The sequence below is a fragment of the Lepisma saccharinum genome, chromosome 10 (genome assembly GCF_977018435.1).
Source record: "Lepisma saccharinum chromosome 10, izLepSacc3.1, whole genome shotgun sequence".
NCBI classification, from domain to species: domain Eukaryota; kingdom Metazoa; phylum Arthropoda; class Insecta; order Zygentoma; family Lepismatidae; genus Lepisma; species Lepisma saccharinum.
Genome location: NC_139238.1, coordinates 77028654 through 77047397, shown reverse-complemented (window position 1 = coordinate 77047397; position 18744 = coordinate 77028654). Strand labels below are relative to the sequence as shown.

Sequence of the window (18744 nt, the reverse complement as noted above, 5' to 3'; positions counted from 1 at the left end):
AACCGTTACAAATCAAACACTTCAGAGGAGTTTTCATGTCCGACTCGTTACCTTCAAGCGTTAAAAGAAGAGAATGCGGAGTAGTCAACTTGGACGGTCAAGAAAATCCAGGCACGCATTGGATATGTTACCACAAAAATGATGATAAAGCATTCGTTTTCGATTCTTTCGGAGGTGTTCCACCTACAAATTTAATTCATTATCTGAAAACAAACAAAACCTCTATATACTACAACGACGAACGCATTCAAAATTTCGGAGACGTGAACTGTGGTCATCTCTGCCTTTCCGTGCTCGCGTTTCTCTCTAAAATAAATAACCCTACGATCGAGGATTTCCAGAAAGCATTGTGGAACCTCAAACAGCATCACTAGGATGGGCGTGTTCCATCTCACGAGCGAATCTTCAATCTTGAAACTCACGCTGCACGACGACATCGTCTATCCTAAATCCGTGGCTCTGCGTGCATTCTACAGCATGTACCTCATACCTAACGTTACGCAGCACAACAACAAAATTAGCGTCGGAAGCGAACACATCGTCGTCACGCCAGGCCAATACAATCTTTCCACTTTGCAAGCTCAGTTACCCAAAGGCACGTACCTTTCTCAAAATTCGGTCACCCACAGAGTGGAAATCCTATCCGCGACGGAGACCGTGGACCTAGGCACCATGGGAGAACTTTTAGGTTTCGAGAATGACACCAAACTCGAAGCTGGCATCAAGCACGTGGCAACCAATATTCCTAAATTCTTGGCCATAGAGACTCTGAACGTACACTGTAACGTGGCCGAAGGTATGATCACGAAATCTTCGGACGGATTGTTAGGAAGTCACAAGCAGACGGGAATCATAGCCACTTTCAAACCAAGTTCTGAGTTCATGGAACCGATCATCTACACGCCCTCTTCGCCGATCTATTTTCCAGTATGTCGCAACCGCATAGACGACATAGAGTTGGTGGTGACGAACGAGAAAGGAGACGTGGTGGATTTCGCAGGTGCCACTACGACGGCCATCGTGGAGATCAACGTATAATAAATAACATACATAGTGAAAATGGAGCAAATCGAAAGTTACGAATTGCAATCTTTCCCTCCCAACCGTCGCACGTTCGCCAATCTGAACGAGGCCAACAGGGAGATCGAATACGACGTGGACGTAGGCGATGGGTTCGTTCATCCTCACAGAGCGGACCTCTACCTTCAATTCGACGTGGTGAAGAAGGAAAACGGAGACGCATTTCCCGCAGCAGCAAACTTGATGCTCGTGGACAACTTCGTGCCTCACCTGTTCTCGCAGGTGGAGGTGAGGAAACACAACACCGTCATCGACAGAATAGATTATCCAGGCATCACGTCGACGGCAGTGGGAACGTTGAAATTATCCAAAACGGACGCAGCGTACTACCAGGCCGGGGGATTCGAAGCCGGGACCAAAATATCGACGAGAAGTCACACAGTGCTCTTTCCCATGCGTCTGCTGCCTGGTTTCTTCTCGGACTACAAGGAGATCATGTGGAAGGGAGGACTGAGGGTTACGTTTCAAAGAGCGGCCAACGACAACGACGCACTGATGCGATACGCTACTTTGGGTCCGGACGGCACCACGCCGATAGCCAACACTTTACCCGAAGCAGCCAAGTGCGTCATCCGAAGCATGGAATTGAGAATGCCGGTGGTGGAATACGAAACGAACTACGCCCTCAAGTACAAAGCGGAGATCTTGAAAAGTCCGCAGGTGCCGATTGACTTTCACGGTTACCAGTGCGTGCAGAAAATGGCGTCGGGGAGTCACATGGAATTCGACGTGACGACGCAGTTCAACAACATACAGTTCGACATGCCAGATTTCGTCGTAGTGCTTTTTCAGACCGGGAGGGACAAGAATCAGGAAAAAGATTCCAGCAAGTTCGACGACTGCAAGATCAAAAACGTTTATCTGAAGAACGGTAGAAACGAAGTGTTCCCGCGCGAGAATTACAACCTCGACGTGACCAAAAACGATTACCTCAAACTTTACGAAGCGTTTTCGGCTTACAAACGCGTGACCGAGGGAAGCGTGGACATGTACTACACGCCCAGCGAGTTCAAAGCACGGAGACCCATGACCGTCATCAACACATCTAAGAGAAAGAAGGTTGTGGTCAACGATCGAACCAACATCAAGGTCGTCTGCGAGTTCCACGATGCCTTGCCCGAGGATACCCTATGCAGTGTCATCCTGATTGCAGAGAAGTCCTTCGCCTACGACGTGAAGAACGAGAGGGTCACAGAGCAGTTTTAACAAGTTTTTTAACATCTTTTCTTGCACAAATAAGAAATTTTTTGTACTAGCACAATCAGTTACAATAGCACAATACGAATTTCACTAGTTCAGATCAGTTACAAATATCAATTTCATTAGTTATCAGTTACAATATCTTTTTTTACACTATAGCACGAGACAATCAGAATTTGCACAAAATTTGTTGTTGTTTTTACACGTGAAAATTAACAATAAAATTTCTTTTTTTATCGTTTCAGATGCTGTCGAAACATCAAAAACACATACACACACTAGAAAAAAAAAGCATGCAACTTTATTTGTAACACACACATATTCTCCATCTTCATCAAGAAAATATTATAATAAACATAATTATTTTTATCTATATCTCACAATAAAACTCTATATCCAAAAATATCACAACATCAAATAACACTAGAGTCGTTAGTACACGTTGCATGCATTACGGAGGTCCTCTGTAGAGTTTCATGGAAGTTTGGGGGGAAAAAAAAACACGTGAAACTCTACAGAGGTGCGGTTGTAGATAACCGCAGCCATTAGAAAACTTTTACTTTTTTGGCTGGGCACCACGCACCCTGGCGAGGTTATAGGGGCCAGGTATCCTAAAAAACAACAATTATTATTTTGTTTGTTTGTTTGTGTTACAATACATAAGCGCGCGCGCGTGTGTGTGGCACATTGTTTCCCCGAGAGAAGTTTTCAAAAATTACGATATATAAACATTGGCCTCTCTCTTTTTTTGGGACTTGGAAAAAATTTACAATAAGAGGACATCGCTCACCACTGTTGCCAGCCATAAATCTCTCTCTCTTCATCTTACAGCAAAATTGGCATCTCTATTTTTTTTTAGTTGTAAGTAAATTGCCAACACACTCTAGTTAATAATGCTACATATTATACGCACACACGCACACACATACTATATTACCATCCACCCATCTCTCTCTCTTTTACGGCAGTGCCGGCTCTCCTTGTTTAGTATATGTAGGTTGGCAAAAATTGCTTTATGCACTGTAAACCAAGCCTCAAGCAAAATTGCCAGCTCCTTGCTTTAGGTTAGGTTAGACAAAAAAAGCTGTAGGTGGGCTGTCGGTTGTTTAACTCTCCCCTCTCTCTCTCTCTCTCTCTCCTCTCTCTCTTTTTTTTGTAAAAAGTCATGGCAAAAATACCAGTAGGTTGGCAACCTTGCTTTATGCACTGTAAGGCAAGCCTCAAGCAAGGTTGCCAGCTCCTTGCTTTAGGTTACGTTAGACAAAAAACCTTGGTGATTTTTTTCGAGTAAGATGTTGGTAACACTGTGTCCGAAAATAAGGGGGGGTTTATGCCTTACAAGAGGAAACCATTAAGGCAAGCCCCACCGAGCTTTACTTTCGGGTGTAGTGTTGGCAACACTGCGAGAAAAAAGTTGCCAGCTCCTTGCTTTAGGTTAGGTTACCCCAAAAACCTTGGTGATTTTTTCGAGTGAGGAGCTGGCAACACTGCGCCATCAAGTGAGGATCATGCCTTACGACAAAAATCAGTAAGGCGCTCCTCACTTGATGTTGGTCAATTCCCTAATCTGCACTACTGATTATTATCATTGACAATGTTTTAGACTCAAGACTTAAGGATTTCTTTCTTGAATTTTGTCTGCAAAAGCATTGATTAATTTGTTAAAATTGTTTTTTTGGCTCTGTCATTTTGAATTAAAAGTAAAGTCAGACCATTAAAGCGTTGCTGACTCATATTACTATATAAACAGTTTCTTTTTATAATTTTCAATTTAGAAAACTATCTTTGCCTTTGCTACTGTGACAGGGACAGTAAGGGACATGAAACAAGCCGCACGTACATCAGGATAACTGGAATCTGTTGCAACACAATGATATCAGCTCTTTCACATCATCCATGTCCTTATCTTGTGTTTGAAAGAACTTAACATTTGAAATAAAGGTTCGGAAATGTTTTTGCAAGTTTCTCCAGGTTTGTTGGAAAGCTCAGTGTCTACAAAACATAACAAAAAGAAGGTTGTATCACTTTCTATGTGCCTACAACGGCTTTCATGCCTTTAAAACGATTGTCCAGTTGTGAGCAAATTGTGTCTACCATCGGGTAAAATATTGTTACTTTGAACCAATTCTCTCGTTCTCCCTCCCACAGTCCTACCTAGAGGTATGGAGTTCTTCAACCGGTAATGAGGTGACGTGGGGTCAGCACGTCGAACCTCCAGCCATTATAGATATTTATGACCAGGTTACGCTACTCACTCGTAGCTCCCCAATTTCCTCACGATGGTAGCCGAGAACCCAGAGACTGAACCCATGCTGTCACGCAGTCGGAGCCCAAAGCATAGTGCCTTAGACCGCATGGCCACGGAGGAGGACTCTAAGAGATCATATGCAGCCATAATACCAAGAAATTCTGTAATGACTTAGAAAGTAGTGGTGGCGATTTGGGCCCCAGTTTTTTTGTCTATTTTGCCCCAGCATTATGCCACTTAATCTCTTAATGCTAGGCCTTGTCTACAAAGAAAAAGTAAACTGTCCTCCTCTCTTCAGTTTTGGCATCCAATCACCGCCAGTGCTTAGAAATGATATTTATCTGCTCCAAGACTTTACAATGAACAGTCAATAATAAAATGAAACTGAAAGATTCAATTTTCCCCTTACGGCGAAGAACCTCGTATCATTCATTTGGCTTCCTGCTTGTTAATATTATATAAGAAAAAAATCAAAAACATCACAAAACTTTTCTTTAAAAACATGCACAGCTTCTTATCTTCCTGGACATCGTGTTGGTTTAGGAGTTTAGAGAGCTGACTTTGGCTTATTTCCTGTTCAAGATTTAAACTCTTTCCATCGGAAAATATTCTTCCCAAAAAAATATGCACATTCTGTTTAAAAATAAACTGTTATTTTCCCGGTTACCTTCTGCACCTTTAAGAATGAAATGTAAATACTAAATTATGACTAGTGCGAAGTACCTAATAATTTGAGGAATTGGCGTACACAAGGGGAAGAGCGAATGGGGCTTTCTTCGGCTCATTGCCAAATTTTGAGAAAAATCACGATTTTCAACAGAAAAAGTAAAGAACTTGGGTAAAACCGAAGTGCCAGCGGCGTGCATTCTGGGTACGCAAGGTACTCACTGCGTACCCACAACACCGTAAGAAAAAATAATAATTTTCCCCACCTTCTCGGAGCATGAAAATTCAACTATCGTCTCTCCGAAACCCCTTCCACTGCCAGAAATTCTATCTTCCGTCCGAGAACGCTGCTGCCTTGCCCGAGTAGCCTGGCCCTCCAGGCAGTCCCGAACGTCTGCCCGAATGATCCCGATTGTGCCTTCGGTGTTGCCCGCACCCACCCCATCCACCGTGGCTTCTGCCGATTTCCACGAGCAAAAGCTGCTGCCTCTGTTGGGTACCCTAGAAATTCGGAGGGCAATCCCCATTGGCTCCGATCAACCCCCACCATATGTTTGGGTCTTCCCGCGCTCATCCCACGGTGCATTTTCCTGTTCAAAGCACATGGTTCTAAGAAGCCAGGGTACCCAAGATTTTGGCAGCGTCTGCAGTGTTGGTAGTAGTCAACATATATTTTTTCTCGAATGTTTAGTTTACTAACATTGGACAGACACGCTTAGATAAATTAATCCCTGTGATTTGGTTGCAATAAAAATGCGTTATAAAAATTGATTACTGACATACAAATCGGAGCGGAAGGCAAGAAAATGTTTATCGGGAGGTGAGGGAAATGGAGTGATCGACTGAGTATTGCGTTTTACCTGAAACACTTTTCGGCGTCGTCATGTCAATGTGTCAGAGGGAAATTATATGGACAATTTGCATGTTTCACACCATTCTCAGTATCTGTCTTTCTCATTCTAGAGATCAAAATTGTATTCGTGTCACTTTGCATTTCAGCTTATGATAGGGATGGGTGTTGACTGTTGACCCGACGATATAAATGAACGAAAGAAAAAACATAAACACAATGCTTACTATGGGATTCGAATGTACCCCCGCTCCCTTACGTTGCAAAGTTATGTAAATGGACGTTACATTGTGCCCCACATAAGGGTGCAACATCATATTGGTGGTGGTGGGGTGGGGAGATATCTCAATCTACACACACGCGCGCATATATTACATATACACATAATATAATTATGATATACATATTTATAATGTCATTCCATATAAAAAAATAATGAATTTCTAAATATTTAAAAATGCATTATTAATAAATACATGGAAAGAAATCAATTTGTTACTTTTATATACATGAGATATTTATAAAGTAGCAAACAAATTCATTTACTAACGGGTTAAAGAATAAATTAATTACAATTAATTCAATAAATTACAAAAATAGTTGGAATCGTTTTATTATGCAATAGTTTTTCTATTAACATCATATTTATATTTGTCTTGCATTCTTGTTTTACTTCTATTGTACATATTTTGCTATTGGTGTAGATCTGTTAAATATCTCTTGAAGAGGTAGTGTATGTTTTCAATATTATCCTTCATCTTTCATTGTTATAACAAAAACTCTCCCCTTCCCCCGGGGAAATTTTGGTGTGGGGATTTTTGTGGCCAATATTATTGGTGGGGGGAAATCCCTCCATTCCTTCTCAGGACTTCGAACCCTGCCCAACGTTTATTTGAGCTTTTCAAGTGTGTTGGAATTAATACCATTCTATTCTGATGCATTTTCTACTAGAGTCCGTAATTTCTTCATTCTACAAAATATCTCGTCGACTGACAACCCTGATCCATTCATCTACAAATGTGAGTGGCTATTTCGAGGAAGGAGACACTTGTTACCGCGAGAGATTGACGTTTTTTGTTTCTTCCGTCTTGCGTGTGAAATTTGCAGTGTTTCGTTCTTATTATTGTTTTGTCATTGCGGTGAAGAGGTGAAATAGAAATAATATGGAATCGGGAGTTGTCGATGACGTTCTGCAGAGGGGTTTTTCGTCATATAGTTATGAAAAGAAAGTGGAAATAATCCGAAATGGGAGGCCTGTTCCTGAATTGGAGGACTTTTCTCAGGCTGGAGTTACGAAGGATGGTAAGCAGTATGTTAGGCATTTTCAGGAAAAAACTTACTTATGTGTATATTTCTTTCTCAACCCTTAATTAAGATATTACTTATTTAAACATTTGTCTGTTATTTCGTTCCCGTTCAATGTGCATCGCGCTGCATGAAGAAACTAATCAAGGTTGAATTGTTGGGCTGCACGTTTTTTGAGAATATATTTGCGAAGCAAGTATATAAAATATCATACAAATGTTTTATCGTGTTACATCTGAATCTCTCCGATAGCGTTTTAAGGTTATATCTTATATAAAAAAAATCCTGAATTAGATCCCATTTCAATTCAACTAACTTCAATCAGCTTTAGTGTGCATAAAGGAAACTTAAATTCTGCTTCCTTTAACATAACAAAAAATGCGGCAGAAATCTTTTTTTTCTTTTTGTGTGCATATGAATGCATTTGATACAGCCACTAGTATTGTTTTCAAAGTTTGGTAAATTATCCACTAAGGATTTCACTTACGTATTTCTCTTGAGTACCCTAGTCTAAACGTCACCGCACGCCACTGCGAAGTGCTAAATGTGAACAAATGTTAAAACGAATGTTGAAAATGATAATGAATAAATATTGTATAGCATAAGCTATCCCGTCTTCTCTACAACAGAACTATGTAATATCCACCATTGAAATTCCAGCTACTCCCGATTGAAAATCCTGCGTACGCTAGGGTCATGAGGTGCATGATATTGGGTTGGGTTCTTTCTTACATAGAGTTTTCGGCCAGCGTTGACATCCTAGCTTAAGTGTTAATCCTTGCATAATTTTATCCCATTAGCATTGTTTATTTAGAATAGTGGGAAATTATGGCATACTTCCTTCAGACGTGAACCGATACGAAATCACAAGCATTGGGCCACACAGGTCACTGTTATCTGCCTGCAGTGGGTAAATCTAACAAAAGTCTAGACTAATTCATTAGTTTTCTGGCATTTCGGGGCCTCTTTACCTTGGGGGCCCTGGAGCACCACCCCGGTTGCCCCAGCCTAGTTATGACCCTGTTGACACCATGTGTGTCACCATCATCGTTGAATATGGATTCAGATCCATCTTCTATTTACTAGTTTGTACTAGTAAAAGCATGGTTTCTTTGCAGATGGGAAATAAAATTAGCTGTACAAAATGGATGCATGATAAATATTGATTCCGAATTTGATGCAAAGCACATATGTGAGGTGGCACAAAATGTGAAAGCAGAGGAAGTCCGAGTTCTTGTGCGAATCAATCCTCACTTGGATCCCCATGTGCACCCTTACAACAGCACGGCACTTGCTGGATCAAAGTTTGGAACAGATGTTCAACAACTGCCTAAGGTAAGCATTTTTATTAGTTTTAACCAAGGTTTTGAAGTACTTTTTCGAGCAATAGTAACTGGAACTCTCATATTATATGACTAACTGTGATTGTAACTCAGTTACCTTCGTCAAAAAAGAAATTTTGGATTATTTTGAATTAACCCAACTAATGATAGCTGTTGCTGGAAGATACTTAACATTAACAATGAAAATATTACAGTAGGAGAGACCGCGGGGATTTGCCCATAGGGGTGAGTTGACAAAGTGTTTTCTTATTCCTACTAGACGAGAGTTGGCAACATTGCAGGTTACTGTGAATATGCGTCATCTCTGGAACCAATTCACAACTAAGAAGTTGAACGTCTTGTTCACGAAGTTTCTAAGCCGCGCGTCAGGCTAACTTTGCAGCAACTTTTATGTATCAATCCGCGCGAGAACTGAGCTCCGAATCTTCCGTGCCAGTCTTTCCTCAACCGTCGAGCTGCTTACATCGCAGACACTGAGAAAATCTACAGTATTGCCAACCGCACAACACATCAAAACCCGCATGCATGTCAGGTGGAATGTATTTTTGCTTCTCTTTGTCTCCTGAAACATAAAATTTTAAAAGTACTTTCTGCGCATATATTATTTAATAAATGTGTCATTACTTAATATAAGAGCGAAATATCTTCTAAACATGAGAGTATGTGTGTATATTTCGAGCACGCAAAACGAAAAATAAACGGAGATAAAAGTAAACAACAATAGGCCCCTCTTGAATTTAATGACAAATTATTGTTTTCGGTTTAGAAAGAAATACATTTATGAAAAAAACGTGGTTGCTTCGTTCGCAATACATCCGTTACTGTAAGACACACGCACTTCAAATTATACCACCAAAAAGCATGATTTGTTATTGGTGATATATACAATCAGGTGCATTGTCTGTCGCTATTACTCTCTAGTTTCAATTTATGAATCACTTCACTAAACCAGGATTCAAATCTTGGTCTGTCCATTTCTTGCTGATAATCACCCTTCCCTTTCTTTGCGCGGACCAGTAAATATGCGCCTTCAACAAAGCTTTCATTGCCGCCAGTGGGTGAAACAATAAGCCTCCCCCTTCCCCTCATCGTCGGTTTCTTCAGCCCTGGCGGTGGTTTTGCATGGTGGTATCCTTCCATGTTTTATTCCCCCTTCCCCCACCCACAGAGTTGAAGGACGTCTCGTCCAATTAATAAACACGTTTCTTCTCACTGCGATATCTTTTAATACCGCGGAGACTCTTTTGTCGTCAAGAAATCGTTTCCTCTTGCAAAACTCAAACCGCAAATCATTCAACACCCGTGACACAATTCGTGCGCACATTGACGGCAAATCACCTCACGCCCTGTTTTACTTTGATCTTGTTGCCGCAAGGAGGATTATGCATTTAAAACAACTTGCTTGACTTTGAAGAGCGTTTCCCTTCGGATGAAGCCCAAAATAACATTCGGGTAAAACCGCGCGCTGAACAGGAGATTCAGCCATTCTCGCCGCTCTACAATAAACATAGGGTTAAAATAGTGGGATGTGCAACACTGGTATCACCTATTCCACGCGCTCTGCAACGCATTCAGTCTCGCTCGACTCGCTCTAAAGTTTCAGTGTCTCTTCAACGCAATCACATTGCAGTTGGCGAATCTGCGGTTCTAAGTTCGTCTGCACAGTGATTGCAACCAATTAAGTCCATACCTGCTAATGGATGTATTATTTTGTCTGTATATTACAAATTAAATAACTGTTTTCTTGCAAGTATGCAGTTGTGTCGGAATAGAACCCGTCTCAGTGGAACTATATTCTTGCGCGCACGTTTGGATCTACATATGCGAAAACCTGCTGCAAGGTTGACTTGACGCTTGGCTTAGTGCGTGACAAATAACATCAATTCTTACTTGCGAAGTACATTTTCTCAACTCTATATCCTTTCTCATACGTTTTCAAATTAAGCAAGCACATAGTTTATGGTAAGGCTATTCAGAAGACTATGGTAAATTGTAGCGATATAACATTTGGATACTTTGTTAAACTGCAATGTTAGCAGCGACGTGACCAGAAAGTCCAATATGGCGATCGGGGTGAGTTGACAATAGGAAGGAAGGTGCTAGTTGACAATATTGTAGGCCTATTGAGAAAATTGTTATTCAATTAATTGTTTCATCAAAAGCATCTTAGCATATAGGCACATTGTTTATAATAATATATATTAGATTAGGATTATAGGACAGTATACTGCATTTGTATTTGTGATATAAAAATAAAAATAAACACTGGGCAAAAAAATTCAGTAAACACTTTTCTAAACTTTTTTTTTAATGTTTGGAAAATTTATGTCTCATGTTATACTGTTCATTTGAAAAAAAAATTGTAATCCGTAATTTTTAAGGCAGTATATTGTTTGAAATAAAATATTCCAAACCATATATGGAGTAGAATTACACATATTGTCAACTGACCCCGCACGTATAGTCAACTCACCCCATATACGGGGTGAATTGAAAATACTGACACGCTTCAAAAAAACAAGCAATATCTTTACAACTTTTAGCATCATGGTGTTATAAAAATTCACAGTGGTCAAGGAAACTACAGGTATTGCTTGTAGCATTTCATCAATAGTAGATAGCAAATATTTAAGAGTTGCAGAAATTTAAACATAAAAACATGCTCAACTCACCCCGGTCTCCCCTATTCAGGAGTTTTATGAAACGTAGATTCTACGTATTAATATTGGAGCTTGACTTCCACATTTCGTTTTAATATTATGATAGGTGCTGTAGAAAACATTGGTTACATATATAAATAGGGATCTGGCCCCTCAATAAAAGAAATCCTGGTCACGGGCCTGGTTTGTGGGCAACTTTACTTGCATTAGTTGTTCTGTGTGGTCTGATATTAAGTGGTGAGTCACATCTGTTTATATCATGTCGAAAGGCAAATTGGTGCTCATATGATCGATAAGAGTTTCAGTAGTGAGTGGTATCCTGGTCGGTTTTTTAATAATTTGTTTAATCCCATGAGATTTAAGAAGATCTATATACTCTGTACATTTTTATTGTTCTTAAGGAGATCAATATTTATGTCACCTAAAATGATGACATTGTAATTTGGCACTATAAGCCTTTGTAATACATCTAGCGCATCTAACGAATAGCGCAGAGAAGTAGATGTAGCGACTAGTGCACAGAAGTAGCTGTAGCTACAGTTGGGACGCGCTAGCAACCGGCGTAGAACCACCCGCTCTGGTAGCGACGGCCCGTTGCCGGATTGACCTACTTCAGGATTTTCGCGAGCCCACAGAAACACGTGTAGGATTAAACATCTGGTTAAACAGTCAACAACAGGGCACTTCCATTTTTCTCATTCTCAGCAAAACAACTGATTCTTTAAATACTACTTCTGTTCTTTCATTCATTTTTTGTTTTTACATACAGGTAGCTCGAAGCATTAATTACACATGTACCAAATGTATCATTAATGTTAAGGAAATCGAGCAATTGCCAAGCGTGTCGTTGTAATTTATTGAACTCTGTATTGCCAGAGCCTGTATTCTCATGTAGCTTCCCAAATTATCTCCCTTCACACACCCAAATGTGCCTCCCCGATGGTACAGTGGTAGGGTAAGCATCGTCGCCTTGTAATCAAGTAGTCCTGGGTTTGATACCCTGTCGAGGCACATAGTGGTTCGGATCCCACTTCCAGCTGTAAGTCCATTCCAGATTAGCCGTAGTGTGCATAAAGTGGATTTTAAAACACCAACTCAATCAATCAATCAATTCAGATGCAATTGATTTGTTCTTGATAAATTCTTCTCCGTAATACAGTAACTCAGTTCTGTGAAATTCTGTTTTAGAGGTGAATTTTTGTAGGTTCCGCAAAATATAATTTAAAAACGTGTTAGCGAAACCAAGTTGTACGTAATTTGTTTATACTTAATTCGCCCTGATTTTCAAGAAATACATTTCATTTGTACGTTCTGAAGCTTCAACAATGTTACAGAAGTATAAATTCCATGTCTTTACAAAACAAAGGATGAGTTTCGTGTACAAAAACAATAGGCGGCCATAGCTGCGGTCGGTATCGAGTTGCGAAAAAGACGAACAAAGAAGGCAAAGAGAGGCGGCATGAAATCAAAGGAGAACGATTTGCCACACTTGTTCATAACACAAGACGCATTTTCTTTTGTAGGTAATTGTGATACGATTCAACACAAGTAAAAAGATGCCGGTAGTTGATGCTTGCAATGTACCATAATAAAAACTCAACAGAGGTTCATTCCTGTGTAGAGCAGGAAGATAAAATGTTTCATGCTTGCCAGAATGTAAAATTCACACGGGAAGTTAACGTTAATCTACAAGAAACTTCAGATTCAAACTTCTAGATTCGTTAATTTATCACTTTACGACGGAAATAACATATATTATAATAGCATACTGATACGTACGTGCTTAATTTCGCGTGACGTTTTATTTTTTTCCCGAGCTTGCCAACAGCTGATTAGCCTGTCCGCCTGTTTGTGCGAACGTGGCAACGCAGAAAACCCCCAGCCACATGGCAGCGAACGAGAAGACAGAATTTGGTCATGTTCTGCCGTTCTGCGTTCTGATTGCACACCGCTTCTTATCGCGTCGCGACTTTAGTAACATTCAAATTCTATCTTCCGTGTTTTTTTATTTTGTTTTCATTTCTACTGTATTAACAAAGCTTGCAAGGAAATATCACATAATGAAACTACTCGTAGAATGTCCTGTATGACATATTTCGTTTGTGTAAGTTTCTCAAACTTTATACTCTGTCCCGGGAGTGTGTGAAGCAAGCGAACTAAAACAAGACCTCTGCTCAAGTAGTGACTCGAATGGGCTCGACCAATGAACACACAGAACGAAAGGGGATTGTATGGGTGGACCAACGCAAATGAAGCTACAAGCCGTCTCCAGCAGCGCACACTGCTTTGCACTCTCTTCTCCTCTTCTCTACCGTTATGCGCGACGATGTTCCACAGATTCCCGACACAGACTGTAAGTTAACCGTAAATTAGAATAACCGATGTACTGATCAAGTACATAGTTGAGAAAATAAGTAAAACAAAAAAAAAAATCAATGTCTCAATCGAGAAATGAAAGCTCGCTGGATACATTGATTAAAAAAAAAAAGTTATGATATTTTTTACGACACTACCTTATATATAACGCGATTATCGTTGATTAACGTATATATTTAATGCAAACACGTGAAGATGTACTTGCGATGCTGTATCGTGTTGTATGAAACGCATTTATACGTTTCGAAATTCTCTGTTTACTGACCCGAAATCTATGTTTCCTTTTCGGAATCACCACGGAAACATAATGTCTGGTTCGTATCAAATAGTTATTCATTCCGGCAACTGCGAACGCAGCACTACAATAAGTCTTCCCCGACTAATGACATCTTAGAAATAGGAGAGTATATTGCGTACCAAATTTTGAAACCTAAAGCAAAAGAGACGGGAACTTCCTTAGATATTCTCGAGCTCTATTTACCTTCGCGTCCGAAACTATTAATCGCTGATTTATGTGTTTATATTAGAGGCCAGTTATGTGCCTCTGAAAATGTCATGTTCGTACCACAGTGTCGACATACACTATAAGCATGGTTCTTGCCAAGTGACATTCTTGCTTATCGTCAATACATTTTACCGACGTAATAAAATCTATTTTCGTTTTTATATTGCACTTCTGTGGAGCCTGAAGCGTGCTTGGTTGGAGACAAGGACTAGAAGAAAAGGAAACTTAATTTATGGAAGTTAACAGAGCCTTCGGAAATAGAAATTCAATACTTATAGCAAAACACGAATAACGACCAATACGTCAATAACAGGCTCGCCCATACGTCGGCTACTCTAACATGCAGGGCTCGAATCATTATTTATCACCATTTTATCATCACTATTTTGAATATGCAAGCCTTGCATAGTACAGAGTACAATGATATGTTTATAACACCGGCTTTAGACGAAAGCATTTCCTTTAACATTTTTGCTAGCATAAATGCTTCCAAAAATCTTATAGCAGATGGTACTTTCCATGAAAGCATTTTATGGAACATTTCTGTTAGCTGTTTCAATTACAATGTACAATACATACAGCACGAAAGGCACGTCGAGTTACACCGTCAATGCTGTGTGCACGGTGTTTACAATTGAAAAAGCTAAAACATTCTTCCATACGTGTACAGTAAACGTTGTAAAGTATGTATTTAATCAGCGCCATTGTTCTCTACCTAAAACCATTTAATACGAAGCGATATTCCTCGTGGTTGAATAGTTATCGTCGTTTAAAAGTGTGAAGTGATACGTTGTTTACATCTCACGCGGCCGCCATTACAACTGCACTCGTGACCATGAGGTCGCTTCTGATTGGTTATGCTACGAAAAATGCTACGGAAATAGGACGGGAAATGCCATGAAATATGCCATGGCATCTGAAATGTCATAAAATTTCTCACTTTCCACGGTAGCTTTTTGGCCATGGCATAAATGTTAAGAAAAATGCTTTCGTCTAAAGCGGGCATAATACATACTCGTAGAAAGTTTCGTGTGTCACGCACCTCCACTAGACCTCTAGGGCCTGTGACTGGTCACGGACTTCTCAGTTAGCCTAACAGGGTAACAGATGACCAGGCCCTGACTGGTCACTGGCGTCGGAATTATACCTTTCTTTCATTTGAAATTAAATATTATGGAAATTTCTTCCAATAAAGTCGTATTTGAAACTTAATCACTGGCAATCCTCAATGGAGTAAACTAATACAGATCTACTTGCAAATCTGTAACGGGCAACCTTTACAAGATTAACCAACGGTTTATTAGTATCGCAGGAACCATCAGCCGAAGGCACGGGTAGTTATTCTTACAGGGTTAACCTGCGATACCAGCCTTACGTCAAACGGATAAAGTAGGCTGAAATTTGGTCCTTTTATATACAGAAAAGTTATTGACAAAACCAAGGTATCTCGGTCTATATTTACATGTATCTAAGGTTTTGCATCATGTAATTTAGACTTTTTTACAATATCTACATAACATTATTAACCTTGGAAACAACATACTTTTTTTAAATATTTTTCAAATGGCGAAAGTTGTCACCGCATAAAGAGGCTCTTGGGCTCACCTAGCTTCGAATCAATGTGTACCTGTTGGAGATAAAGGCGGCCGGAGTGTGGTGCTGATCACATCATCTCCAAATTAGCCGAGATCGAGAATGTGTGGGGCCCTACCCTCACGTGCACTACGTACGGTGCTATGTGCACGGGGAACTTTACCTTACATAGGTATGACCCAAACATCCAAAATTATAAAACTACTCGGCCTTGAAACGATATATGACTTCATGCAAAGGGAAAAACTCAAATTCTGGACAAAACAACGCGGCATCCGAATCCTACCATTCACAACATTGGCCAACGGAATCCTAGAAGAAGGATTTATAGAATGTCAAGATTTAATTAACATAAAAACACCGAATACATACAGCAAAGCATGTGGTCATCAAATCAGAACAGAGGCCATTACTGTGAAATATAAGTGTATAATTACCAATACATTACATTATGATCAGGTCTACCTAGCCTAGTTATAGAATATAAGTAAACCTTTCTGCATATCATATTGCAGAAATATCATATGCAATTGACATATAACGTCAATTGCCCAGTTTGCACGACAGTTGTGCGAAAGGGAAAATCGCCATAAAACAATGAAAACACAAAACATGAAAAATGTCTACAAGAACAAAATAAGAAGGCAGGGCAACAAATGTTGCCGAAACTTTCAAAAATTCAAAACCGTCAAGATCGCGAATCAGATCGGATTGAAGAAGTAACTAAATAATGGAGGTAGCATCAATGGAATGCCAACAATAATACCGTTGTTGCTAAGGTTTTTATGTGCGTTAGTATTATTTAAATAAAAATGATATTTTGTAAGGATAAGATGCAGCGAATTAGTTCCAAATTGACAGTTAAGTAAATAGTTATTGGCCTCCAACGGTAAAAGTGAACGAACCCTCATCCACTCATCTTAGAAGGCTGCGGTTACTCAAATCAGTGTAAAGGTACGTTAGCATAGAGATATGTTTGAATTACACGAGACTAGATCTCCTCCTGGATTTTTCAGGTGAACTTGGTCTAGTTGTGCGGTACTGGCTCAGCTGCTAGTTATCGGCTACTTGTTACCGTACTTGTCGCTATTCTCTTGTTCCCAAAAGGCATTGCACAGAGCAGACAAGATCAAAAGATGGACGAGCGATTTGAATTTTTGTTGTTGTTTTAAGTCCACTTTATCCACAGAAAGGCTAATCGGGACTGGACTTACAGTGGGATCCGAACCCACTGTGCCATGTGCCTGCACCGGATATCGAACCCGGAACCCCTTGTTTACAAGGCGACGACGTTACCAGTACTCCAATGGGGAGACTCTCGAGCGATTAGAAAAACGTTGTAGGAGAAAAGCTACTGCTGTTATTAAAAATTAAAATAATTAAAAGAAAAGTATGACTAGAAATTGGCTCGAAATAACACACTGTAATCAATGCGTACTGAACAAACTTTTTAATGAACTTTGGTATGCATATTCATGCATGAGATTTGCAATATTCATTTATAAAAAAATATTTTGTTGAACTAACTATGTCAAACATTTGACACACTTGTAGTAATAAGGATTTTCATTATCGGTTAACCACATTTGTCGCGTACAAGTTTCATCGCTTTGATTAAATTCCTAAATATCAATGAACTGAATACGAAATCACATCATCTCTGTTACTTTTCTTTTACCGAGAAGCGAACAAAAACAAACATTGGAAGACCAGAGACAAAAACTTCCCTTTGCCAAACTCGCAGACAAACTCACATGCAAAACTTTCGCTCTCGTTGGCTGTTTCACAGAATCTAGAAGATAAAACCAGTTGCAATTAGAACATGGCCTAGTAGCCAAAAACCAGTCAAGCAGCCTGTCCGGCGGCCATGATTTTCAGCCAGGTAGACAATCCAGGGTCAACTAGGGCATTCCTACTGGAAATCCAGTTCCGTGTGATTCGGACTTAAGCCTGAATCACACGGAACTGGATATCACGTAGGAATGCTCTAGTTGACGCTGGACTGGCTACCCATTTGCTAGTTTTCGCCTCACACGGTACTTGTTATTACAGCGCCTTGAATAACGTAGTGTGGAAAACGATCCAAGAAACTGGTTCCCCGAGACGATGACAAGTAGATGGCAGTGCGATCGACCCAGGTGCTAATTTTGTTATGAAAGTAATGCGGCTTAGTCAGTTTTTGGAATATATTGTGTAGATTTGTTTCTCTAGAAAGGCGGTAAGTGAATTGATGGAAACAGTTATATTTGTGGAGCATTGGCATTAATTTGGAAAGAAAAGTAAAATAAAATTACTAAATAAATAGCATGCGTAACATAAGAAGAAACATCGCAATGTGATTCCGGACATCAGGTCTTGGACTGTGTATTAGAGTTTATTTTTCTATGTTATTAGAATGTAAATAGTATCCTGAGAGATATTTCATACCGAGGCGACAAACCAATGGGACAAGCAGTCTGAAATCAATGCAGCCTTTCGAACCGTAGGGACAAAAGCTCTAACTGCACCGTTTCCTCAAGGAGATTTTACACCAAAGCGACACGCGACAAACGATATGAGGATTTCACACCAAAGCGACACGGGTCCTTCGGTCCAAGGCAACTTTCACACCGAAGCGACACATGTTGCTTGGAAACGAGCCAATCAAGAGCAACACTTCACATCGTAGCGGCATGACGGGAAGCACAGGCCAGCGTTCAGTTGGCGAAATCCTCAAGCGATAAGTGTCGCGTGCCGCTTGTCGCTTTGGTGCGCAATCTCACTAAAGCAAGACACTCATTGCATCGCGCATGCCCGAACAACAAACCACGGCAACATGTTGCAAGCTATTGATGAAATTGCCCAGTTTGATCGACGCAGAAGCGACAAAGCGACACGTGTGGCTTATCGTGTAGCCTAGATCTGTTGTTGTAACGTGC

At 40.1% G+C, this 18744-nt stretch overlaps 1 protein-coding gene across 1 annotated transcript in view; it reads left to right on the top strand.

Annotated features, from left to right (window-relative positions):
- LOC145994160 (uncharacterized) overlaps nucleotides 1-18744 on the top strand; it is a 93779-nt gene that overhangs the window by 21685 nt on the left and 53350 nt on the right. Inside the window, exon 2 of the mRNA XM_083130252.1 lies at nucleotides 8468-8684. Coding sequence (XP_082986378.1) covers nucleotides 8468-8684 — 217 coding nt within the window. The remainder of the gene's footprint in view (nucleotides 1-8467; nucleotides 8685-18744) is intronic.